The sequence below is a fragment of the Stegostoma tigrinum genome, chromosome 5 (genome assembly GCF_030684315.1).
Source record: "Stegostoma tigrinum isolate sSteTig4 chromosome 5, sSteTig4.hap1, whole genome shotgun sequence".
NCBI lineage: Eukaryota > Metazoa > Chordata > Chondrichthyes > Orectolobiformes > Stegostomatidae > Stegostoma > Stegostoma tigrinum.
This window is the reverse complement of record NC_081358.1, coordinates 30,462,399-30,489,209: the sequence shown is the minus strand read 5'-3', so window position 1 is coordinate 30,489,209 and position 26,811 is coordinate 30,462,399. Positions and strand designations below refer to the sequence as shown.

Sequence of the window (26,811 nt, the reverse complement as noted above, 5' to 3'; positions counted from 1 at the left end):
TTGCAACTGAGCCTGGTGAATAATCTTCATATTATTCTAGTACAGCCAGGATTGTTTAGCAAATGTCTGTGCACAGAATCATATCTCATGTGAAACACCATGTTGTGAGTATTGCAAACACGGGCTAGTTGAGTACAATCAATAATCTTCTTGCTTCCAGATCCTGAAGGGACATGCTGTTTGATGCCATGCACCTATCATCCAAACCTAGCGCCTAAATACATGGCATCACACTGGCACTGAAATGGATATATCACATTACTCATTTGTGTGGTAGACAGGATGCCTTTTTCACTTGGAGACAGAGCCTTGTTACGTGAAAATAACATTTGTGTTGACCAACATGAAATGGCTAATTTGATCTTGTGAATTGAACTAGTTGGATCTTATTGATTATGGGACCCTTAATTAGGGTTGTTAACCTGGACTATCAGGGAGCCCTGGCTAACAAATAAAAACATGAAATTAGGAGTCTCTTCACTTCAGGGACTGCCTCTGAGCTGGCTGGTCAGAGCCCATGTACAGTGAACATGTAAATAAAGGGTGACTCGGTGATGGGATACTGGCAACTGTGCAGTATTTTCAAATTTGTTGCTCAAATCTTTAAAATGCCTTACCTTTCCATGGTAGATAGATGCAGCACTTTTCAGGAGTGCAAGTGGCAGCCTTAGACCCTTTCTTGAGTTTCCATGCTTAACAGTGTGCAGTGATCTCATTGGGGTATCCATTATCCCACAGGACAAGTTTGATGCACCCTATGATGACATTAAGTTTGCATAATGTGCAAATGGCATGTGGTCAATTTCCAAGGAGGCCAACCTTACATAAGGAATTGTACAGCCTGGAGTGTTTGAGTTAACTTTAATTGACTAAAGATTTAGTTACAAATAACAAGTGAATAAAGACAATTAGTCTAAAGGCCTTCTAGGTTTGACTAAGCACAGAATCATTCTGGATATGATTGTTACAGAGATTTGTAGGAACTGCAGATGCTGGAGAATCTGAGATAACAAGGTGTAGAGCTGGATGAACACAGCAGCCCAAGCAGCATCACAGGAGCAGGAAAGCTGACGTTTTGGATCAAGATCCTTTTTTTGTTGAACAAGTTTCACAGAATTAATCAAGTTTACAAAATGCGTACATCGGAAATTATACTTAATAAGGCAGTGATTCCAGTGATTTATATTGGAATACCAGATGTTGACTTCCCCTGACTGGTGATTGTCTTTCTTTATGTCACATTCACCGAGGTTTAACTCACTTCTTTCTGTTGTGCACTGGTCTGCTATGAGTCAATGATTGTTAACCCTTGCTGGCACTAATCTAGCATGTGGTCAGTGGCATGTCTGAACTTAAATGGCTTACCAACATACGCACAACGCATGATCAGTCCTGGATTGGCTGAACGGTGAGTGTCCAATTCCTGATAGGTTTTGCTCAGAGTGATGATCGTCTGAGTGATATCACTTCTGGCTATTTCCTGACTGGTTCCCCATAATGTCAGTCACACAAGTGATCATCTCCTTATCCTGCTTTTTCCCTGATAACTTTATGGATTTCTACTAAGATAATGGGACACCACCTATGTAATTTATATGTCTGCTTGCTTGAGATAAAAGAATATGCAGTGTCATGTCCTGAATGTCTAATTGACGCATCAGCTGTTTTGGAGAGAACAAAAAACCACTGATAGATCTTATCTAAAAGAATGATTTGTCAATGTGTGGCTCCATTCAGATTCAGAGGCCTGAAACTGACCCCTGAAAAAAGTTAACTAAAAATAATGAGTGCAGTTGCTCCAACATAAAAATCTAAGCACATTCTGTCTAAAAATCAGCAGACAACTGGTCTGTTAAAACTGAGATAACAAAATATACACAAATTATTCAATGTAATACATTCAATAAATATGTAGCTATGCACAGGACTAATTACAGTACTTTGCTGTATACAGACCTCTTAGAAAAGTAACTTTCTGTTTAAGTACTAAATTAAGAAACTAAGTTAGCCTCAAACCAAATCGCTTCGCTTCAAAGAGTCAGGATGAATAATCGTTCTTTCATAAAACTATGTCTCTTGACCACAATGTTTGTTCTATCCTGAGCTTTAAAACAGTTATAAAGCCATAAATCCATGATTCTGTTTTGGCTAAAAAAATAACTCAAAGGGCTGCGGATGCTGGAAATCAGAAACAAAAAAAGAAGTTGCTGGAAAATATCTGCAGCTCTGGCAGCATCTATGGATAGAAATCAGAGTTCATGTTTTGGGTCCAGTGATCCTTCTTCAGAACCAATGGTAGCTTGGAAAAGGATGGTTTTTATGCAGAAGATGGGCTGGGGGAAGGGGGAGAGCGCACTATGTGGTGAGATGGAGCCCAAAGAGAGAGAAGAACAGTTGGACAGACAAAGGAGTTGCTTAAGGTCAGTCTGGGAGAATACATAGCTGCTAATGGGGACTATTCATAGAATCCCTCCAGTGTGGAAACAGGCCCATTGGCCCAACAAGTCCACACTGACCCCCAGAGCATCCCATCCAGGCCCATCACCCTAATCTACACTTCCCTGCACACTATGGGCAAACGGGAATGGCCAATCCACCTACCCTGCACATCTTGGGACTGTGGGAGAAAACTGGAGCACCCGGAGGAAACGCACACAGACACAGGGAGAATGTGCAGACTCCACACAGGCAGCCACCTGAGGGTGGAATTGAACCCAAGTCCCAGGTGCTGTGGGGCAGCAGTGTTAACCACTGAGCCACTGACAATGGGTAAAAGTGCGGTAGCAGCCCATGTGATGACGAGGCCAGGCCTGTAGGGGGTTGGGGAAAGCATGGGGAAAGATGATCAACGCCTAAAATTGTTGACCTCGATATTAAGTCCAGAATGCTGCAGCGTTCCCAAACGGAAAATGAGGTGCTGTTCTTCCAGCTTGCACTGATCTTCGCTGAAACCTTGCAGCAAGCCTGAGACAGAGATTTTGGCCAGGGAACAGGGTGGTGTGTTAAGCTCAGGATCTTTTTTGCAGACAGAATGTAGATGTTCTGCCAGTAGTTACCCAGTCTCCACTTTGTTTCCTCTACGTAGAGGAGACCACATCATAAGCAATTAGTCCACTGTATTCCGCTCCCCCCCCCCAATCTTCTCTGTAAAATCCATCCTTTTCCTAGCTTCCATCAGTTCTGAAGAAAGATTGCTGCCAGATCTGCTCATTTTCCAGCAATTTCAGTTTTAGTTTCAAAAATCTAGAGACATATTAATTGTCAAAACCAAAAGAACTGCAGATGCTGTAAATCAGGATCAAGAACAGAGGTTGTCAGAAAAGCTCAGCAGGTCAGGCAGCATCTGTGAAGGAAGAAAAGAGTTAATGTTTCGGGTCTGCTGACCCTTCCTCAGAACTTACATTGTTGTTCTGACATGTTAATTGTATTGTAAAAGTACAAGCAGATTTGACTGCTTATAAAACCAGAAAGAATATTACTGATATGCATTGATGTTTTAATTGAAGTAGATTCTCCATTTTGTTTCATCTTGAAGTAAAAGGATGTTGCGTTGACATAATGTTGCTTTTCCTCTAGAAGTCTTCGATAAGTTTAATACAATGGCTTTAATTGATGGGAAGAATGACCATGTGAGCCTAACAGTAGATAATGTACATTTGGAATATGGTGTTGTATATGAATATGACAGCACAGCAGGAACAAAGTGCCATGTTCTGGAAAAAATGAGTGAGCCGAAGGGATTTTTCAACCTAACTGCAAAGGTATGATTAGAAATATTAATGAAAACATTTGTAACAATTCATGTGCGTCTAACAAATAAACTTCTTCAAGAAAAATTAGCTTGTCAACAACTAATATGAAAAATGGGCATATGGACTATAGGACCATAAGATGTAGGAGCAGAATTAGACCATTCAGCCCATCAAGCCAGCTCCGGCATTTGATCATGGCTGATATGTTTCTCAACCCCACTCTTCTGCTTTCTGTCCATAACCTTTGATCCCCTTACTAATCAAGAACCTATCTATCCCTGCCTCAAGGGCACTTAATGACATGGGCTTCACAGCCCTCAGTGGCTATATATTATGTGCAGTTGGGCAGCAAATCTATTCTTTTCTCTGCTCTTCTGGAGATTGGTACCCAGCATTGATGGATATATAGGATGCCTGAAATAATTGGTACAACTTTCATAAGAATAGTGGGGGAGATATAAGGAGTTATGTTAGTGGAGAAGGCTGGGAACATTCATATGTCCATGCACAGATTAAATGACTGGTTTCATCATTTAGTTGGGAGGAGTCTAGTATTATGAGTTTATGATGCTTGTACAGGTAGATTACCACAGGGGTACCAATAATTTGGGAAGCACAGAAGTTTGTTCGAGTACAAAAGTTCCTTATCCAGATCCTGAGAAGTGTAAAGGCAAGGTGTTGTGATATTGCTGGGTGTGTTTCCATGTTCTAATACTATGCTGCTGGTTCAGAAGGTATTAACAATATGTCAGGTTTACGTAGATGAGATAAATTGTGTCAACTCAGCATAGGTCAGTTGAACCTCAACCACCGGAACCATAATCTCGGCCACCTGGAAAATTATGGGTAGCAGATATGTGGGGACTGCGCCATTTCAAGTTCCCCTGTAAGCCACTCGGCATCCTGACTTGGACATATATGTCAGTCCTTCACAGTTGCTATGTCAATATCTTGGAACTCTCTTCCTCATGAGACTGTGGGTGCCACTACACCACAAGGGTTCCAAAAGGCAGCTCATATCTTCAAGGCAATTAAGGATGGACAATAAATGGAGATCTAGCCAATGACACCCACATCCCATGAAGCAATAACAAAAGAAAGCACTAATCATTGTTCCCTCTAAGATGTGTTGGCCAAGCATCCTCTCCATAGGTCTACACGTCCCTCTTAGCATTGACTTCAGGCCTCACAAGTTACAGCCGTGCATGGCTATCAGAGGTGCATGCAGAAGAAAGCAAGATTTGAGGGAATTATTAAGTGAAGTGCTCATTCAGAGCCAGTGCAGACATGATGGGCAGAATGGTTTCCTCATGTCTTGTACCACTCTTTGCTTCTGTAAATAAACATGACATATTTGACAGCAGAGATCAGAGAGCCAGACCTGTCAATCAAATTCAGTAGTTCTGTTGAAGAGTCACTGGACCCAAAACATTAAATCTGCTTTCTCGCCACAGCTACTGTCAGATCTACTACATTTTTCCTGCTCTTTCTGTGTTTGTTTGCAACCAAATAATGCTTTGGAGAAGGTACAGAAAAGGTTTACCTGGTATGGAGAATTTTAGCTATGAAGAAAGGTTGGATAGACTGGGATAACAAGGTGTGGAGCTGGATGAACACAGCAGGCCGAGCAGCATGCGAGGAGCAGGAAAGCTGATGTTTTGGGCTTAGACCTTTTTTCAGACTGGGTTTGTTTTCACTGGAACACAGGAGGTTGAGGAGCGACCTGATGGAAGTTTATAAGATTGTGAATGGCATCGATGAAGTGGATAGTATCAGGCTTTTTACCATGGTGGAGAGGCCAATTACTTGGTGCCACAGGTTCAAGGTGTGGGGGGTGCAGAGTTTAAAAGAGATGCGCAAGACAGGTTTTTCACACAAAAGGCGGTGAGTGCCTGGAATGTGTTGCCAAAGGAAGCGGTGGAAGTAAACTCAATAGCAACATTCAGGAACCACCTGGATGAATATATGAATAGGAAGTGAACAGGAGGATATGGATCCTATAAGTGAAGACAGTTTTAGTATGGAAGGGCAAAATGTGCCAACACAGGTTTGGAGGGTTGAAGGGCCTGTTCCTGTGCTGTATTGTTTTTTTGTTCTGTTCTCTTTTTTGTTTTCCCTGGGGTTCAGCTGTTTTACTGCTCTAATGGAGGTTTGGGCTTTCAACCTAACTTCATTAAGCACTCTCGGCTGAAAGCCTGTGCATCCATTTGTCTGTTTGAAAGATAATGTAAAGAAGTAGTGATATGCTGGGGAATTACTGAAATATTCCATAATTGAAAATGTAAAAAATGAAGCAATATCCTGGAAGTGTGGGAATAATGTGGGAGTGTTGAAATTAATCATGGGAAATTGAGAGATTTCTGGACCAGAAATAATTTGTTGTTACAATCAAGTTTTATAAGGTTACGTTATGGTCTGAGACTACATCTTCAAATGTAGAATAAATGTGGAGGATCTTATTGCCTGCTTTGTGGTCTGCCTGACGTAAGCCTGTGACATTTGATTGTTAGACATCAAAGGAGAGGCCAGATTGTTTTTCTCCAAAGAAGATGAAAAATATTAATGATTTTTCTAATGATTTCCATGCCCAGACCAATAAATTTGAAAAGAGATCTAAACTTCTAGGCTGCTAACATTGTCAAAGCTCCCTCCCACTCTGGTAATGCTCTATTCCAACCTCTTCCATCAGGCGGAAGATATACAAACTTAAAGACACGCACCAATAGCTTCAAGAACAGTTTCTTCCCTGCTGATATTAGACTGCTGAATGGATCTCTCTAACCTCAAATAACGTTGATTTTGCTAATGTTGTCCTTGCTTTTGTGCACATCCTGTGTCGCCGAAACCTTGTATGCTTCACTGTCTAAGCACCCAATGATTGTATGCCCTTGTTTGCTATGATCTGCTATACAGCTCACAGGACAAAGCTTTTTGCTATATTTAAGTACAATAAATCAAAACAAACATTTGAAAGAACATTTGCAACTACTTAACATTTTAGAATTTTTCTTGAAACAAGTGACCAGAAACACTAATCAAAAAATTAAGCTTTTTTTTCCCAGACACCTTCCACTTTCAACTCAAAATGGATTTCAAATAATTCAGCTGAGTTTGGCATTTCCTAATCTGTGAATCACACTTCTCCCCCTTTCTCCACTGTCGAAATGGGGTGGCACTTGCAGATCTAGCTCACAGCTGCCATTTATAATGGTCCACAGAATCTCACACCTCAATAAAAATGTGTTGTTGTTTTATTGCAATGATAAGCTACTTTGGAGCATTCTAAAATCAGCACTGAGTTCAACAAAATCGATGCAAAATCTTGGCAGCAAATCTTGTGTATTTTCCCTTTGCACGTTTGGGTTTTGTCTCTATACTTTTTAAAAAAATATTGCAGCTGTTTATAATACTGTCATTTATACCTCCTCCAGCCACATCTTTTATTTCATTTCTGATTGCAGTACCTTGCTCAAGAACTACCATTTCCTTTGTCATTTAGGAACACAGGAACAGAAGTAGGCCATTCAGCCCTTGAGCCTGTTCCACCATTTAATGAGATTTTGGATGATCTGTGGCCAAACTACATACAGCTGCCTTTGATCCATTTCCATTAATACCTTTGCTTAAGAAAACAATTATCTATTATTTCCTGCCCTGGCACAAATGTTCCGTTATATTCTTTTTCTGCATTCACCCCTTTATCCCGTACTTAAATCATGATGCATTTCTGACTTTTCCAAGTCCTCAAAAAGCCATAGAGTCATAGAGCTATGCAGCATGGCAACAGACCCTTTGGTCCAACTCGCCCACGCCAACCAGATATCCTAACGTAATCTAGTTCCATTTGCCAGCATATGGCCCATATCCCTCTAAACCTTTCCTAGTCACATTACTCAACCAGATACCTTTTAAATGTTGTAATTGTACCGGTTTCCACTATTTCCTTTGACAGCTCATTTCACACATGCAACAGCCTCTGTGTGCCCCTTTTAAATCTTTCTCTCACACCTCAAACCTATAATCTTTAGTTTTAGACTCCCCTGCCCTGGGAAAAAGACCTTGTCTATTTACACCATCCATGCCCCCCATGACCGGATACACCTCTATAAGGTCACCCCTCAGCCTCTGCTGCACCAGGGAAAATAAGCCAAGCCTATCCAGCCCTCTGCGATAGCTCAAATCCTCAATCCTGGCAACATCCTTGGAAATCTTTTCTGAATCCTTTCAAGTTTCACAACAGCCTTCCTATAACAGGAAGACCAGAATTGCATGCAGTATTCTGAAAGTGGCCTACGCAATATCCTGTACGGCCGCAACATGACTTCCCATCTCATTTACTCATGCACTGACCAATAAAAGCAGGCATACCAAATGCCTTCTTCACTATCCTATCTGCTTGCGACTCCACTTTAAAGGAACTGTGAACCTGCACTCGAAGGTCTCTTTGTTCAGCACCACTCCCCAGGATCTTACTATTAAGAATATAAGTCTTGCCCTGATTTGCCTTTTCAAAATGCATCACCTCACGCTTATCTAAATTAAACTCCAACTCCCACTCCACGGCCCATTGGTCCATCTGATCAAGATCCCATTGTACTCTGAGATAACTTTTCTTTGCTGCCCTTCACACTACCAATTTTAGTGTCAACTGCAAACTTATTAACCACACCTCATATGCTCACATCCAAATCATTTATATAAATGACAAAAGGCAGTGGATCCAGCACAGATCCTTGTGGCTCACCAGCGATGAAGGTCATTGAATTGATCAAGTGGTATACCAAACCATTGCCTCCAGGCTATTGTCACAACTTCCTTTTCTCTTCATTCTTATTTAACAATGGCTTCTACATCACAAGGTAACCAATACTTCATCTATGTTTATGGCACCAAAGGACCATAAGAAATAGGAATGGGGTACACCATTCAGCCCCTTGAACCTGCTCCACCATGCAGTAGGATCTCAGCTGATCCAACATTACTCATGTCCACTTTCCTACCTTTTTCCCAGAACCCTTGGTTCCCTCACTGACCAAGAATCTATCCATCTCAGCCTTAAATGTACAGCTGTCTGCGGCAAGGTGTTCCAAAGACTGTCAACTCCCTGACAGTTTAAGTTCCTCCTCCCTTTTCAAAAAGGGGTGTCATATTCATAGTTTTCCAACCCTGTGGTACTTCTTCAGAATCCAACAATTTTTGGAAAGTCATAACCAGTGCATCCATTATCTCTGAGCTACCTCTTTTAGGATCTTAGGATGCAAGCCATCAGGATCAGGGATTGTAACTGCCTTTAGCCCTGTTAGTTGGTATCATTTTTTTTAGTAATAGTGATGGTGATGGAACGTAATTCTTTCCCCAAATACTTTAACATTACGCATTGTTCAAAGTATCTTCTACCGTAAAACTAATGCAAAATATGTGTTGTACTCCTCTGCCATTTATACCTCCCCAGATTCATTTTCCAAAGAGTCTATGTTTGCTTTGACCTCTCCCTTCCTTTTTATATATTTGAAGAAGCTCTAACTGTTAGCATCTTTTATTCCTCATTTTTGCTCCCATTGTTCTTTTCTTAGTCTTTACTATCTTTTTAATCCTCCTTTGTTTGATTCTAAATTTATTTCAGTCTTTGGGGCTATCATTCACCTTAACCTCCTTATGAATGTTTTATTTCAAGTTAATACTCTTCCGAACTCCATTGGTTGGCCATGGTGTTTCCTCCTTACAAAGTTGTGTATTTGCTGGAAGTCATGAATTACCTCCTTAAATGTCTGCCACTGCTTGCTCACTGTCATTCTTGCCAATCTGTCTGCCCAGTTTATTTTATCTAATTCTATCCTCATTTTGTTGCGGTTTCCTTTATTTAAGTTAAAAACAATTGTTTCTTACCCAAATTTCTCACTCTCACACTGAATATTAAATTCTGTCTTCGAGTCATACAGCATGGGAACACACACTTCGGTTCAACCAGTCCATGCCAAACATAATCCCAAATTAAACTAATGCCACCTGCCTGCTCTTGACTCATATCCCTCCAAACCTTTCCTAATAATGTACTTATCCAAATGTCTTTTAAACTTTATAATTGTACCCACATCCACTACTCGCCAGCAAGCTGATTCCACATGCAAATCATTCTGTGTAAAACATTTGCCTGGATGTCTTTTTTTAAATCCCTCCTCACCTTAAAAATGTGCCTAGTCTAGAAATCCCCACCCTAGTGAAAAGACAATTACTATTAACTCTATACTCCTCATTATTTTATAAACTTCTATCAGGTCACCTCTCAACCTCTTACACTTCAGTGAAAAAAGTCAAATTATGATCGTTACTTCCTGGAGAATCTTTTACTCTGAAGTCATTTATTAAACCTGCCTTGTTACCCACTATCATATTCAAGATAGCCTGATCCCTGGTAGACTTCATGACATACTACTTTAGGAATCTACATCAAATACACTCTGTGAATTAATTCTCATAACTACCCTTTCCAATTTGATTAATCCAATAAACATGAAGCTTAAAGCTTAAAATGCGCTCTAAAATGCCCAAACCTGCCAGGGGCAGCTAGGCAAGGACAACAAATACTGGCCAGCCAGCAATGCCCATGTTCCACAAATGAATGAAAAAACTTTCCAAACAATGAGGCAAAAAAGTAAGTAATTAGCACCTCTTCCCCTCTGCACCAATGCTAGGAATATGTGGGTGCACTGACGTGGCTTCTTCTTACTGTACTGACTGGTTGCATAATGAAAGCTCACTTACTGAGAATCTTTGGAAACATTCTGCTCTTATATCTCAAGGGTTTAGCATGTTGCATATAATTTTGTTAGATGAGGATCAATGGTCGGCACAACATTGTGGGCTGAAGGGCCTGTTCTGTGCTGTACTGTTCTATGTTCTATGTTCTATGTCTTCCCTCTTCCTTCATTCCTCAGTTTGGAATGTGCTCCAAATGACAATTTACAATCAACTATTTCTTTAATAGATCCTTGAATGTTTCGCTGAGAATGATGAGTTGTTTGTAGAATACTGCAGCAGATTAAGCTGCTTAGATGAAGTGACATCTCCAGAACTGCATTCTAGATTCAGCGTTATGCGCAGTGAGAAGCTTGAGCAAATTAACCGAAGGATCACAAACTACAAGAAGGTAAGCAGTTACTGAGACTTTGAGGAGCTAGCTTCCATCTACATAAGTACGGATATTTCCTGGAAAACTTAATGAAAACACAACACCATTTAATGATGGCTAACATTTACAGTGTTGTGGACGTGCTGGGCTAGGGTGGTCACTGTCAGAAATCAAACAACACCAGGTTCTGGTCCAACAGGTTTATTTGAAATCACAAGATTTTGGAGCTATAACCTACTGTCGCTTGACCTCTGATTAAAATTTACTGATCTTAGATGATTCTACCAATTCATATTATTTTGTAACAATGGGGAACTTCTGCTATTTTGTGAATCCTAATGCAGGTACAATCATTGTCTCATTCTAAATCTCAGTGCTAACATATGTCTGCTCATATGTGAGTGGTTATGTAAAATGTGGATAAGGTTGCCTTCTAAGAATTGAATTAAGAATTAAGAACTGATGTTCACATCAGTTCTTCCTTCAGTCACGTTCTCTATAAATGTCCAATTGCCTAGTTGTTATTGAACTAAATAGAGATTGTAAGATGCCAATTTTGATCTTTTCATTGATTGAGGCCATCTGACTTCAACCAAAGTAAATAAAATTTGAAGTAAGTGTGTAAGAATATCCTTCAATATGTTTGTTATTAAGCAGCCATGCTTAAAATGCGGTGTAGTTAACTCTGATTAGCCTGTCTCTATATGATGGCCCAGAATTTTTATGAAAAATAACAGCAAGTGAGCAGCAGTCTACCAGAAAATTTTGTTACAGATCATATCTTTATATTATTCTTTATTCTTGACTTCGAACCGAAAAGCAAAAAGGCCTCTTTTGAACTAAGGATTATGGAAAAAATAGCTGCACTGTTTAAAAACATGTCACCTGACATTGATTATACTCCTTATACTACTGTTTGTTCAAACTCTGGGGAGGAGAGTGCAGATGAGCTGGAACCAGGCTGTGAATATGAATGGAGATTTGCCTGGCAACAAGTTGCTGGAGAATGGTGACCCATTGTCAAAGACAACTGTTTTCTGCCTGCCCTCAAGTATATGATTGGCTCCCAGGTCGCTGAAAAGCTTGTGGGTGGAAATGCTTGGAACGAAGCCATCAAACCGTCAAAAAGGAAGGAGCTGTCCTTTTTCCTACACTAAAAAAAAGTCCTCTCAAACCTGAAGAAAGCTAGTTTAATCCCCCTTACCAGTTATTGTAAGCTGTAGCTCTTAACAGCTAGTCACATATGTTGTAAGAAGGTCCAGTCACAATGTGCCTCTTTTAAGTGAAAGTACTTGCAGAATGAAGATTAGGGAGTAGCTGGGCCTGACAAGCCAAAAGGTCCATGTCAGTAAATCCTAAAATAAAATCAAAGAACTGCAGATGCTGGAAATTTGAGACAAATCGCAGGTCTGGCAGCAGCTGTGGAGAGAGAAGAAGTCAGGATTTTGAGTCCAGTGACCCTTCTTCAGAAGTGTTATGAACTAGGAAAAGGTAGTATATAGGCTGAAGATGGAAGTGCGGTTGGAGAAGGAGTGAGTGAATTGGTGGAGACAGAAGCCCAAGAGAGAAAGTTAGCTAAGCAGACAAAGGATGGTTGATGGGAAGCTAGGGAGAAAGAAAAGCCACTGCAGACATCATAACCGTGTCCCTGAGAGTAAACCTGAGGAAAGCAATGGGCCAAGATGGAGTGCCTGGCCATGCACTGAGATCCTGTACAGACCAGCTGGTGGAGGTATTCACTGACATCTTCAATATCTCCCATCTGTAATTTGAAGCCCCCCACTTACTTCCAAAAGACCACCATCAACCCTGTGCCAAAGAAAGCTCAGGGAACATGCCTTAATGACTTAACACCCAGTTGCTCTGACCCCTATAACTGTGAAGTTCTTTGAGAGGCTGGTCATGGCCTACGTCAGCTCTAGTCTCCCAGCCTACCCTGATCCTCTGTAATTCACCTGCCGATGTAACAGATCCACAGCCAACGCCATTTCCCTAGCCCTGTACTCATCCTTGGAACGCCTGGATAACAAGGACATCCACATCAGGCTCCTTCTCATTGTCTACAGCTCCACTTTCAACACCATAGTCCCCTCCAGATTGATCTCAAAACTGCGAGGCCTCGGTCTCAGCTCCGTCCTCTGCAATCGGATCTTCGTCTGTGCACCTCCTGTGCAGCTGTAACCTTGAACGCCTCACTCTGTCTAAGCACCCTATGATCTGTGATTCCTTGTTTGCTGTGATCTGCCTGTACTGTTTACAAAACAAAACTTTTTGCTGTCCTTAAGTACACGTGACTACAATGAGCCAAATCAAGCCAGATATAATCAAGCTGATAATGGGGACCTGAAGTCAGTGAAAATAGCACAGCCAATCTATTTTTACCTATTCATGTTTCCCATTATCAGCTTGTCTTTCTCCCTCGCTTACCATTATCCAACCTTTTGTCCTCCTGACTACATTCCTCTGTTGCTGGCCTATGTCTCGATACGCTTACTCCTTCCCCACCCCAGCTCCCATCTTCAGCAAATATACCACCTTTGACGAGCTACTAGTAGGTTTGAAGAACAGTCACCGGACCCACAATGTTAACGCTGCTTTCTCTCCACAGATGCTGCCAGACCTTCAGAGTTTCTCCAGCAATTTTGTAAATAAAGTAACATTGGGATTAATAAGAATACAGTTAAAATACATTCAAAACTATACCATTTAAAATTAAAGCTGGAAACTCACCAACTCACAAGGTTCCTTCACTGACATCTGCCAAACCCATGATTTCCATCATAAATAGAAACCAAAATTGCTGGAGAAACTCCTGGCGGCATCAGTGGAGAGAAAGCGGGGTTAACATTCTGGGTTTGGTCTTCAGGTGATCTCTACCACCTGGAAGATAATGTAGAAGCAGCCTTTGCAAGTTCCCTTCCAAGCCACACCCCATCCTGACTTGCAACGACATTGCCGGTACCTCACTGTTGCTGGATGAAAACATGCAGGGGTCTTCCCAGCAAATCCCAGCTACTCTGGCCACTATTCTTCAGTATTGACTGCTGAGGCACTGGAGTTGGGGATCAAGCATGCAATGTGACCTGGATGACAAAGAAGACTTCTGATGAAGGGTCTAGGCCTGAAACATCAGCTTTTGTGCTCCTGAGATGCTGCTTGGCCTGCTGTGTTCATCCCACTCCACACTTTGTTATCACATAAATCCCACCTGCCATCCGCAGCTGACCATTCACAATCAGAGGGAACTCAACAGGGTCACCAGGATTGCCCAGAGTGCAGTCCTACTGTGATGCCCAGTCTGTGATATTGTCCAAAGAAGCAGGTTATCCCGGTGAAGGCTTCACCTAAAGGGGCAAGATAAGAGAAAGGTTAAAAACATGTTGTGAATAAAAGGTTTTTGATGGGAGACTGTTTCAGCAGGCATGTGGCCTAAGTTGACAGCATCGTGGTTTACAATTTGCAATTTTTTACAAAGCCCACTTTCTCTGCTGTGAGTCCAGACAATACAAAATGGAACAATTCCCTATAAGCCCCAGCTCTTCCCCTGTACAGGGCTAATGGTAAGATTCTTAGTAGTGTAGATGAGCAGAGAGATCTCGGTGTCCATTTACACAGATCCTTGAAAGCTGCCACCCAGGTTGACAGGGCTGTTAAGAAGGCAGACAGTGTTTTAGCTTTTATTAATAGAGGGATCGAGTTCCGGAACCAAGAGGTTATGCTGCAGCTGTACAAAACTCTGGTGCGGCCGCACTTGGAGTATTGTGTGCAGTTCTGGTCACTGCATTATAAGAAGGATGTGGAAGCTTTGGAAAGGGTGCAGAGGAGATTTACTAGGATGTTGACTGGTATGGAGGGAAGATCTTACGAGGAAAGGCTGAGGGACTTGAGGCTGTTTTCATTAGAGAGAAGAAGGTTGAGAGGTGACTTAATTGAAACATATAAAATAATCAGAGGGTTAGATAGGGTGGATAGGGAGAGCCTTTTTCCTAGAATGGTGACGGCGAGCACGAGGGGGCATAGCTTTAAATTGAGGGGTGAAAGATGTAGGACAGATGTCAGAGGTAGTTTCTTTACTCAGAGAGTAGTAAGGGAATGGAAGGCTTTGCCTGCAACGGTAGTAGATTCACCAACTTTAGGTAAATTTAAGTCGTTATTGAACAAGCATATGGACGTACATGGAATAGTGTAGGTTAAATGGGCTTCAGATCAGTATGACAGGTCGGCACAACATCGAGGGCCGAAGGGCCTGTACTGTGCTGTAATGTTCTATGTTCTATGTTCTATGTTCTATGTACCTGAGCCTTCATTCCCAAAACTTGGGATGTTGCCACAGGGGGAGAGCTAGGTAATGCATCTGCATACACCCCCATCTGCAACCTATTACCTGTCTCCCTGTGCCATCCCATTCCTTGTGCCCTGATGACTTCCCAAACCCACTTAGCATCCCTCTTCCTTCCCTTGTCATCCATCCCCATGGTTCTCAGAACAGACTAGACTAGACTAGAATAAACTCCCAGCATAGCTTCCAGTTATGACTGGTGCAGGAATGAGGAGATGGGTGGTATAAAGAGAGGAAAGTTGAAATGGGAGACAGTGAGAGGGGAGAGAGCAGAGTCACAGGAAGAAGATAGGGAGACAAGAGGAGCAGGGAGAATGCAAAATGTGGGGAACTGAGAAGGGGATGGGACAATGAGGATTCAGGGAGCAGCTATGGAGGGATGGGCAGGTCGATAATAATGTATCATTACAGTAAGTGTATTGTGTTGCATTATGAAGTATTAGAGAAGTGGCAGTTGCTTTTCACATCAGAAGTAGTGGGATCAAAGCTGCATCCTGATGGAGAAAGTAATGGCAGATAGGTTATAGCTTTGTACTTGTAATCCAGCAGCCCCAGACTGATGCTCTGGAGGTTAACTTCAAATCTTGTCACAACATGTTGGAGAGTTTGAATTCCGTTAATTAAATCTGGGATGGATAACTAGTTTTAGTAATGGTGACCAGGAATTACCAATTTAAACCTACAAAGACATGAGGGAGAGACTGGCCAGAGTTGATCAGAAGGGGAGGGTGGCAGGAATTTCTCGGGGTAATTCGGGAGACACAGCAGAAATTCATCCCAAGGAGGAAGAAATATACTAAGACAAGAATGAGGCAACCATGGCAGACAAAGGAAGTCAGGGACAGCATAAATGAAAAAACATGCAATGTGGTGAAGATTAGAGGGAAGTTTTTAATCACCTTTAATTGATACTGTTAATACTAACAATTCATTCATGATCACTGTTGTGAATGATTTGTGAAACATGCATGCAGTTGGGAAAATAGCTGAGACCTCTGTTGACTCTAGTTAGTTTAATGCTTAATCATGTCGATACTGCGGAATTGTTCTAGTGTTTTTTGTTTCAGCTTAATTCCATGTCAGTTGATTTCTAATTATCTTAATTGAATGCTGCTGACTGTTTTCAAGGCAAATAAATATTTGCAATTAATGTGATTTGAGTGCAATGAGATTTCAGTGAAGGATCACTGATTTTAGTAGATCATGATTAATCATGCAGCAGCATCAAAGATAACAGCTGAATGAACACAGATTATCGCAAGAAAATGCAAGTAAACCCTGCTGAGTATAGAATGACGTCTGAGTAGTTCGGAATGGTAAATGTGTTGTTAATTGACAAATTAATCAGCCTTTTGTGTTGAGGAAGAGATATAGCAAATCAGAAAATACAGGGGTTTCAAAGGCTCCCTCTGGGCCTCCATCAAGAAATGCAACATAGATGTCAATGTATGGGAGATGCTCATTTAGAAGAAACTGACTTGGAGGAAACACTTATATGAAGGATACATTTTTTCAAGAGCATCTGTCAGCAACAGCAAGCATGGAAAAGGAACCGGGGAAAGGAATATCTTTGATGTCCAGGTCAAAGTCTTTGTATGTCAGTGTCATAGAAATGATGAAGACGGTCCCTGCACAGGGGAGTCATTGAGTTGGGAGTCTTCAATCCAGTCATCATTCTTTTGTCTTTACTGTTGTTAACTGTACTGGGATTGACATTAGTGCTTTCATATCAGTCAGTATGATTTGTGACTTTGACCATATTTTCGGTTTAGTTTTCACGAGTTCTGAAAAACCGAGCCTGGCCAACCTTCAAGCAAGCCAAGTCCAAGATTTCTCCATTGCATAGCAGTGACTTCTGCCCGACCAATTGCCATTTCAATGTGATGGAAGTGTCGTATCCTAAAAATGTTGCATCGCTGGGTAGTGCATTTGGTGTACAGCTGGACAGTAGGAGACAGCCCAGCACTGATGTTAACCCCCAAAAGTTAAACTGTGGTATGACCTCTGATTTTGTCTTTCATTGACTTTGCTGAAATAAATAATGGAAGTTTGAATGGGTGAATTCAAAAGTAGGCGATGTGCAAGGTACAAAATGATTTACTCACCAAATGAGAGAAGGCATATTTTACATATCTCACATCCAATATTCTTGCATGATGATAATGTCAATTGTAACAGCATCAAAGATAATGGCTAACAAGTTAAATTCATCTGGTGAGGAAAATTATCTGAACTGGTAGAGCTCTTGCTTTTCATGTGAGAGTCAGCGGGATTGATGCCTGTGTTCTTCATTCCTTTCGATAGGGAAACTAGTGGCAGTGTGTTTCTAGGCTTCTAATTGAGCACTCCCAGGCTATTGTTCCATAGATGTAAATTCAAATCTCATCACAATATGTGGGGGAGTTTGAATTCAATTAATTAAATTTGGAATTGAAAGCTAGTCTCAGTAACTGTGACCAGGAATCACTAATTTATACCAATAAAGACATGAGGTAGGAACTGGCCGGGGTTGATTGGAAGGAGAGCAGGAAAGATGGTGGAGCAGTAATGGCAGAAGTTTCTGGAGGTAATTCAAGAAACAGCAGAAATTCAGATGGTGGAATTTCAATTCAATAAATATCTGGAATTAAGAATCTAATGATGACTTTGAATCCATTGTTGATTGTTGGAAAAATCCATCTGGTTCACTGATGTCCTTTAGGGAGGGAGACTGCTATCCTTACCTGGTCTGGCCTGCAGGTGACTCCAGACCCACAGCATTGTGGCTGATTCTTAAGTGCCCTTGGGCAATTAGGGATGGGAAATAAATGTTGCCCTCATCCTGTGAATGAATAAAAAAAAAGAAATATGAAAGAAACGGACAATTGATGAAGATTAGTGGGAAGCCTTTAAAAACCAGCAGAGGACAGCTACAAAAAGAAAATAAAGAAGGAGAAGATTAGATATAAAGGTAAAAAAACTAGTAACATAAAAGAATATGGTAAGAACTTTTTTTAGATTTATAAAAAGGTAAGAGAGAAACAAGGGTGGACTTTGGACCACTGGAAAAAGAGACTGAAGAAATAGTAATGGGGAACAGAAAACAGCAGAGGAATTGAATAAGTACTTTACACCACTCTTACAGTTAAAAACACTAGCAGCATACCAGAACTTCAGGAGAGTCAGGGAGGCAGAGGTGAGTGTAGTGGCTATCATAAGGAGAAGGAGCTGGGGAAGCTGAAGGGTCTAAAGATGGATAAATCACTGATTAGATGGACTACACTCCTCGATTCTGAACATGATAGCAGAGGATATTATAGAGTCATTTAGTGGCAAACCTTTGAGAATCAATGGAGTCAGGGAAGGTCCCAAAGGACTAAAAAAGCAATTGTTTTTAAGAAGGGAGAGAGGCAGAAGATGGGAAATTATAGGTCGATTAACTTGGCTTCAGTCGTTGGTAAAATTTTGGAATCCATGATTAAGGATGAGATCGCGGAGTATTTGGAACTGCTGTTAAAATAGGGCTCAGTCAGAAGAGCTTTGTCAAGGGCATGTCACATCTGAAAAGTCTGTTAGAATTCTTTAAGGAGGTAACAAGCAAGTTAGACAAAGAAGAGCCAGTGGATGTGATCTATTTGGATTTCCGGAAGACCTTTGACAAAGTGCCACACAGGATGCTGCTAAGTAAGACAGGAGCTTGTGGTATTAGGGCCGAGGTAATGGCATGGATAGAGGATTGGATGACTGACAGAATGCTGAAAATGGAATAAAGTGGTCTTTTCATAGTGGCAACTGGTGATTAGTAGAGTTCTGCATGTTGAGTCTTGGAGTATTCATGTTATTATTAACAATCTGGACAATGGAACTGAGGACATTGCTACAAAGTTTGCAGGTGACACAAAGATAGGTGGGGGGGCAGGTAGTGTTGAGGAGGTAGGGTGACTGCAAAGGATTTGGACAAGCTAGGAGAGTGGGCAAAGAAGGGGCATATGGAATATAATGTGGAAAAATTTGAAGCTGTGCAGTTTAAGAGGAAAAATAGAGATGTTGACCATTCTCTAAATGGGGAAAGGCTTCAGAAACCTGAAGCACAAAGGAACTAACAAGTGCAAATTCCAGATTCTCTTTAGGTTAACATGCAGGTGCAGTTGGCAGTTAGGAAGGCAATTACAGTTGGGAAATGCAATGTTAGCATTTTGAGAGGGCCAGACTATAAGAGCAGGATGTACTCCTGAGGCTGTAGAAGGCTCTGATCAGACCGCATTTGGATTATTGCAAGCAGTTTTGGACCCTGTATCTAAGGAAGGATGTGCTGGCCTTGGAGGGATCCAGAGGATTATCCTAGCGATGAAGGGAACGTCATATGAGGAGTGGTTGATGATGCTTCCTCTATACTCGGTGGAGTTTAGAAGGATGAAGAGGGAACTGACTGAAATCACAGAATATTGAGAACACTGGATAGAGTGGACATGGAAAAGATATTTCCACCATTCAGTGAGATCATGCATGATCAGTGGCCTAATTCCATATACCCACCTTCAACATTATCTCTTACTACCTTTGCTTAACAAAATGCATCTATCTTAGATTTATAATTAACAACTGATCCAGCATCCAATGCCATTTATGGAAGAGAGTCCCAAACATCTCCCATCCTCTTGTGTGTAGAAGCACTTCCTGACATCTCTCCTGAACAGTCTGATCCTCATTCTCAGACTGTACCCCATTGTTCTGGAAGCCCTAACCAGCAAAAATAACTTATCTTTATCTACCCTGCCGTAGGTGGCATGGTGGCTCAGTGATTGACCCTGCTGTCTCACAGTGCCAGGGACCCGGGTTCAATTCCCCCTCGGGCGACTGTCTGTGTGGAGTTTGAAGATTCTCCCCGGGTCTGCGTGGCTCTCCTCCGGGTGCTCCGGTTTCCTCCCGCAGTCCAAAGAGGTGCAGGCTAGATGGATTGGCCATGCTAAATTGCCTGTAGTGTTCAGGGATGTGTAGATTAGGTGGGTGAGAGGGGGATGGGTCTGGGTGGGATGCTCCAAGGGTCGGTGTCGACTTGTTGGGCCGAAGGGTCTGTTTCTACACTGTAGGGGTTCTCTTGTATGTGCTGAAGACCATTTTAAGTAATCCAAGAAGATAAATGGGGAACACAACAAAATTCTTCAATGTCACAACATGTGAGAATGGTTAACACAGTATGTTTGTGGTAGGTCTAATATCTGGAATATTCACATTGGTTATCTCTGAGAAAGATATCTCTAATCAGATCTATGTATTCACAACTGACACATTGAACACTGAGCTTGAGGTGAGATCAGTTGGAGAGAATCAGAGCATCAGATCTGGTATCCTGGTGATTATTGGGCACTCAGAGTCAGAATTAAGCTTAAGTGATATGCCTGGAATTCACCTTCCTGATGGGACTACTTTTTTCAAAGAGAATTCTTTCACCTGATGACAGCTAATGTGCCTGACATGGAAACAAAATTAACAAAATGAGCATTGACCTTAATCAGTGTGAGTCTGGAGAATTAATAATGGGTAATATGGATATGGCAGAAGAATTTAACAGACATTTTATGTCAGTCTTTTATTGTAGAAGAATCAAGCATCATTCTAGAAGTAACTATAATATCACGAAGTGGAATAGAGAGAGGAACTCAATTACAAAAATCAAAATTACGACCATCAGAGAAGTGGCACTGTGTATATTGATGGAGCTATGAGCTGACAGATGCCTTCTAAGCGTCTAGGGTCTTAAAAGAAGTGGCTAGTGAGAGACATGATAGTTTTAATGCTCTCAAGTTCAATTGAAGGTCCTATTAGATCGGCAAATAACAAATGTAACTCCTTTGTTAAAAAATCGAGGGAGACAGAAAGCTGGAAACGAAAGGCCAGTGAGATGTAGCACCAGCATTAGGGAAAATATAATAACTATTACGAAAGAAGTTATAACAGGCCACTTGGATAAGTTCACAGCGATCAGGCAGAGTCAATGGTTTTGTAAAAGGGAAATTCTGTTTAACCAATGTGTTGGTGTTCTTTGAAGACCCAAGATGCTGGGGAAGTTGGTGGATATACTGTACTTAGATTTCCAAAAGATGTTTGATGAAATTCCCCATGAAAGTATAATATGGAAAATAAAATCTCATGATGAAGTGTGTAATATACAAGCACAGATCAAAGAATGGGTGGCTAACGACAAGAAGATAGTGGGCATAATCAGGTTTTGTTCATTTTGGCAAGGTGTAAGAAATGGTGTGTCCCATGCTTGGTGCTAGGATCTCAAATGTTTACAGTTTATAAAAGTGATTTTGATGAAGGAATAGAAAGAATGGCCACAAAATTGCTAAACTCCAATGTTCTGCTCAGTTTTTAATCTTTATGTTTGAGAGAAGTTTTACAGATGAGTTTGTAATGGGTCACACAGATGACTATTTTAATTTGGCTTATCAGGAGGAACTTGTGGTAAAATGACGGGCTGTTTGCATAGTTAAAGAAGACATAACAAGTTCTCTTCTTCTTTAGGGTAGACCAGGTTGCAAAATTACTCCTTTTGCGTGATGATAATTTACTGACTAGCCTTTAATCATCATAGAATCCCCGCAATGTGGAACAAGGCCATTGAGCTCAAGAAGTCCACACCAACTATCTGAAGAGCATCCCACGCAGACACAACCACCACCATGCCCCCAACCCTATTCCTGTAACCCTAGATTTCCCATGGTTAATCCGCCTCGTCCACATATCCCTAGATACTATTGCCAATTTAGCATGGCCAATCTACCTAAAGTGCACATGTTTGGACCTGGAGGAAGATCCACAGTGACATGGGGAGAGTATACAAACTCTACACAGACAGTCAACGGAAGCTGGAATTGAACCTGGGTCCCTGTGAGGCAGCAATGTTAACGACTGAGTCACCATGCCACCTTTCATTAAAGTTTTGGCAGAATCTTACATGTAGATGTTTTTGTAATTTGCCTTGATGGTCTTTTAATCCTAGAGCACAAAAAAATACATACAAGAAGTTAACACCATCTACTAGCAAAAAATCCTTGCCATATTAGGGTGACAGAGGCAAGTGGTTATATCTGGGGGTTTTGCAGCATTCATTGGTAATATCATCTAATATGTGATAATAAAAATAAATTGTTGTGGATACTGAAGTTCTAGAATAAAAACAAAGTGCTCATGAAACTCAGCATGTCTGACAGTATCAACAGAATGACAAAAAGATTTTTAGGAAATAAATCAGAAAGTACTCATTAGTGAGAGATAGTAAAAACTGCAGATGCTGGAGAATCTGAGATAACAAGTTACAGCGCTGGATGAACACAGCAGGCCAAGCAGCATCAGAGGAGCAGGAAAGCTGACATTTCAGTTCTGGATCCTTCTTCAGAAATGGGGGAGGGGAAGTGGACTAGGAGGGGTGAGGCGGATGGACGATAGATAAAGGAGAAGATAGGTGGAGAGGAGACAGACAGGTCAAGGAGGTGGGGATGGAGCCAGTAAAGGTGAGTGTAGGTGGGGAGTTAGGATTGGGGTTGGTCAGTGCAGGGAAGATAGACAGGTCAAGGAGGCGGGGATGAGCTGGGCTGAGGAGATATTGAAGCTTGTGAAGTCCATACTGAGACCATTGAGCTGCAGGTTTCCTAAATGAAATATGAGGTGCTGTTCCTGCAGCCTCCACTACATTGTGGAAACCAAGCAGAGGCTTGGAGACCATTTTGTGGAACACCTACTCTTGGTTCATGACAAACGACTGCATCTCCCAGTTGTGAACCACTTTAATTCCCTCTCCCACTCCTTGGATGACATGTCCATCCTAGGCTTCCTGCAGTGCCACAACTATGCCACGCGCAGGCTGCAGGACCAGCCCCTTGTATTTTGCTTGGGAACCCTGCAGCCTAATGGTTTCAATGTGGACTTCACAAGCTTCAAAATCACCCCTCCCCTGACCTCAAACCAAAACCAGCCCAGCTTGCCCCTGCCTCCTTGACCTGTCCATCTTTCCTCCCACTTATTCGCTCCTCCCACCTCACTGACCAACCCGCACCCCCACCACCTACCTACGAACCTCATCCCCGCCTCCTTGACATGTCTGTCTTCCCTTGACTGACCAACTCCCCACCTACACTTACCTTTACTGGCTCTATCCCCGCCTCCTTGTCCGGTCTGTCTCCTCTCCGACTATCTGCTCCTTTATCCACCTCCCATCTGTCTTTCCCCCAACCTCTATTTTTTTCAGAACCCCCTTCCCCTCCACCCACCCATTTCTGAAGAAGGGTCCAGACCTGAAATGTCAGCCTTCCTGCTCCTCTGATGCTGCCTGGCCTGCTGTGTTCATCCAGCTCTACACCTTGTTGTCTCATGTACTGATTAGTGCTGTTTCTTTCTCTGCTAATACTGCTAAACCTGCTGTGTTTCTCCAGCACTTTGTTTTTATTTGACTTACATGTGATTGTTTAATCAGACAGATGAAAAATAAATTACAGTTAAATAATTGGAACATACTCTTAGTGGACAACTTGCATTTCAAATGGGTATGCAGTTAAGTATTGTCTGATACTGTTATTAGTACTCTTTCCTGTGAAAAAAATTTAGTATTTCACACTTCATTTTGATATTTCATAGATGAATTGGACCCAATGGAATATGTCCATCACTGCATTACAACCATGGCAGCTCCATCTGGGCATAGTTTGGGTCAGCAAAATGGACCAGGTCTGCACTTGCTCCTGAAGGAAAAGGACATGGAAACACAAGATGCATATCAGAAGCTATTGAATAAGCTGCAGACTGTTGTGAGAGAACTGGAAATCTATACTGCGCAGATAGATGAGTGAGTACATCAGCAATTTCTTATTTAACACTGGACAAGATGTGTAGGCCCAACCGACAATTATGTTTAAGTAAACTTCCATTAATTATTATAAAATATAATCCTTAACGTGTTGATACTTAGAGTGTTCAGAGACAGTGGGAACTGCAGATGCTGGAGAATCCAAGATAACAAAGTGTGGAGCTGGATGAACACAGCAGGCCAAGCAGCATCCTGAGATACTGCTTGGCCTGCTGTGTTCATCCAGCTCCAAACTTTGATACTTAGAGTGAACCCACTTGGTATTAGAATCATAGAATCCCTACTGTGTGGAAAGAGGCCATTTGGCCCATTAAGTCTGCACAAACCCTCTGAGAAGCATCTGAACCAAACCCACCATATCTCTGCAACCTGTCCTTTACCATGACCAATCCACCAAGCCTGCACATCCATGGATACTAATGGACAATTTAGCATGGCCGATCCATCTATCTATACATCTTTGGACTTTGGGAGGAAACCCACACTGATACAGGAAGAAGATGCAAACTCTACCCAGTTACCGATGGCTGGAATCGAATTCAGGTCCCTGGCCCTGTGACCCACCATGACACGCCCTGTTTTACCCTAAACATAGATTCTCTACAGTGTGGAAACAGGCCCTTTGGCCCGATAAGTCCACACTGACCCTCAGGTATCCCACCCAGACCTATTTGCCGATAACCCACCTCATCTACATATCCCTGAACACTATGGGAAATTTAACATGGCCAATCCACTTAGCCTGCACACCTTTGAACTGTGGGAGGAAACTGGAGCAAACCCCCACAGACATGGGGAGAATGTATAAACTCCACACAGACAGTCACCCGAGATGGAATTGGATCCAGATTCCTGGTGCTGTGAGGCAGCAGTGCTAACCACTGAGCCACTGTGCTGTCCTAAATGTGACCAGTGTTTTCCTTTCTCCCTTTTCTGTTTAACAAACCTACTGAAGTAATCAGACACTGAGATAACACTGATAGCACATCATCCGGTAGCCATTCTTGTCTCCCTGGAACAGTGTGCATACCATCTCTGACACATTTTATGCAATATTTATACTGGAAAAGTTTCTATCAGCTTTATCAATTGGGAGGCATCAAATATACCTTAAAGCAAAAACTGGTGTAAAACTACTTACTAGCTTCAAGGTAAAAATCAGCAGTCAACACTGAAGAAAATACTACAAAGCAATTAAAACCATAATCTCCGGTCATGAAAGCAAGAGATTAATCAGAATATGAACACATCAAAATAGCCCAGTGGGGACTCAATCAAAATTAATTCAATGTTGTTCAAGTTGATTTAATTTCTAATTCACTGTGCTGTTCCCCTTTGAAGATCAGGAATGAAGGGTAGGAAATAGAAGTGTGACCAAATGTTTCAGCATAATTTCTGCTGTTAGTGTGTCTGCACTGGCCAAGATGACACAGAGGGACTTAGTGGGAAGGTTTACTTGTCTTGGTGGGCTGGTATCCTGGTTATGATACTTTGAAGTGACTGAGTCGCCCACTTATCACAAAATGAAAAATGTACAATCCCTTCAGCCTGGTGAATATATGAACAATAATGAATTAAAGGATCCAGGGACAGTTTGTTTTTAAAGGGAGACAATGGTGTAGTGGTAATGTCTGTGGGCTACTAATCCTGAGCGCAAAGAAATTGTTCTAGGTATGCGGGTTCAGATCTCACTGTGGAATTTGCATTAAAATTTAAAAACCTGGAATAAAATGGTGAGCTAATGGTTTTGCATTGATTCTCATGAAAAAAAACCCCATCTGATTCACTAATGTCCTTTAGTGAAGAAACTGCCATCTTTACCAGTCTGATCCACATGTGACTCCAGACTCTCGGCAATGTGGTCGACTCTTAACAGCCCTCTGGGTAATCAGGGATGGAAAATAAATACTGGCCTAACCCAGGACAACCACATCATGTGAATGAATAAAAAAGGAATATTAATGGTATGGTGAGGAAGGAAAGGGCAGTAGAACTTGCTATTGCACAAATGTCTTGAGTTTTTGTTTCAGTTTGAAGAGGTGAATAGATGTTCTTGAGCTTCATAAGAAGCTGATAACTCCTGCTTAAAAGTGAAGCAATCTTCATAAAAGTGACTTGACACATAAAGGTGCTGGTGATACATCGATTTTTGGAGACCTCACTAAATGTGTGAAAATGAATGATGGACCATGTTAATGAGACAGCTCTTCTGAAGTTGCTGTATGAGTAATATCCGTTTGACCAGAAAGGATTCTGTAACAATTCCCATTAAATTTATCATTTTGGAGAGAACTTACCAATTCACGAAAACTGTAGCAATTTAGAAATATTTCTGTTATTGCAGTTAAATTATAAACATCAAAGTAGAAAACATATTCATAATTTTAAATGGAATATGATTTCAAAAGCTTTAGTCAATATATGCCAAAATTGACGGATATATGTAAAAGAAAAAAGCACTTTGTAAAATTTGATCACCTTTTAAAAAGAACTATCCTGGAGTCTTCTGTAATCAGGCATGATGCTTGGTTTGATTATTGTATTGATAATACAAAGACTGAGGGTGCTGGAAATCTGAAACAAAACCAGGAAATGCTGACAGTACTCAACAGGTCTACCGGCATCTTTGGATTAGTAGGTTTCAGGCCTGGATTAATGATTTGTAAATGTAAATGCAAACTCCAGGAGAAATTGCATTCTGTTAATGAAATAAATCTGGAATAGAATGGCAATATCAGCAACGTTG

General features: G+C 41.5%; 1 protein-coding gene across 3 annotated transcripts in view; it reads left to right on the top strand.

Annotated features, from left to right (window-relative positions):
* The window catches only part of prex2 (phosphatidylinositol-3,4,5-trisphosphate-dependent Rac exchange factor 2), a 316,787-nt gene that overhangs the window by 150,067 nt on the left and 139,909 nt on the right, over positions 1 to 26,811 (top strand). For all 3 annotated transcript variants that reach the window (XM_059645886.1, XM_048529759.2, XM_059645884.1), the window contains 4 exons: positions 3,577 to 3,761; positions 10,738 to 10,899; positions 16,993 to 17,215; positions 23,837 to 24,044. In XM_059645886.1, the coding sequence (XP_059501869.1) occupies positions 3,577 to 3,761; positions 10,738 to 10,899; positions 16,993 to 17,215; positions 23,837 to 24,044 (778 nt within the window). The remainder of the gene's footprint in view (positions 1 to 3,576; positions 3,762 to 10,737; positions 10,900 to 16,992; positions 17,216 to 23,836; positions 24,045 to 26,811) is intronic.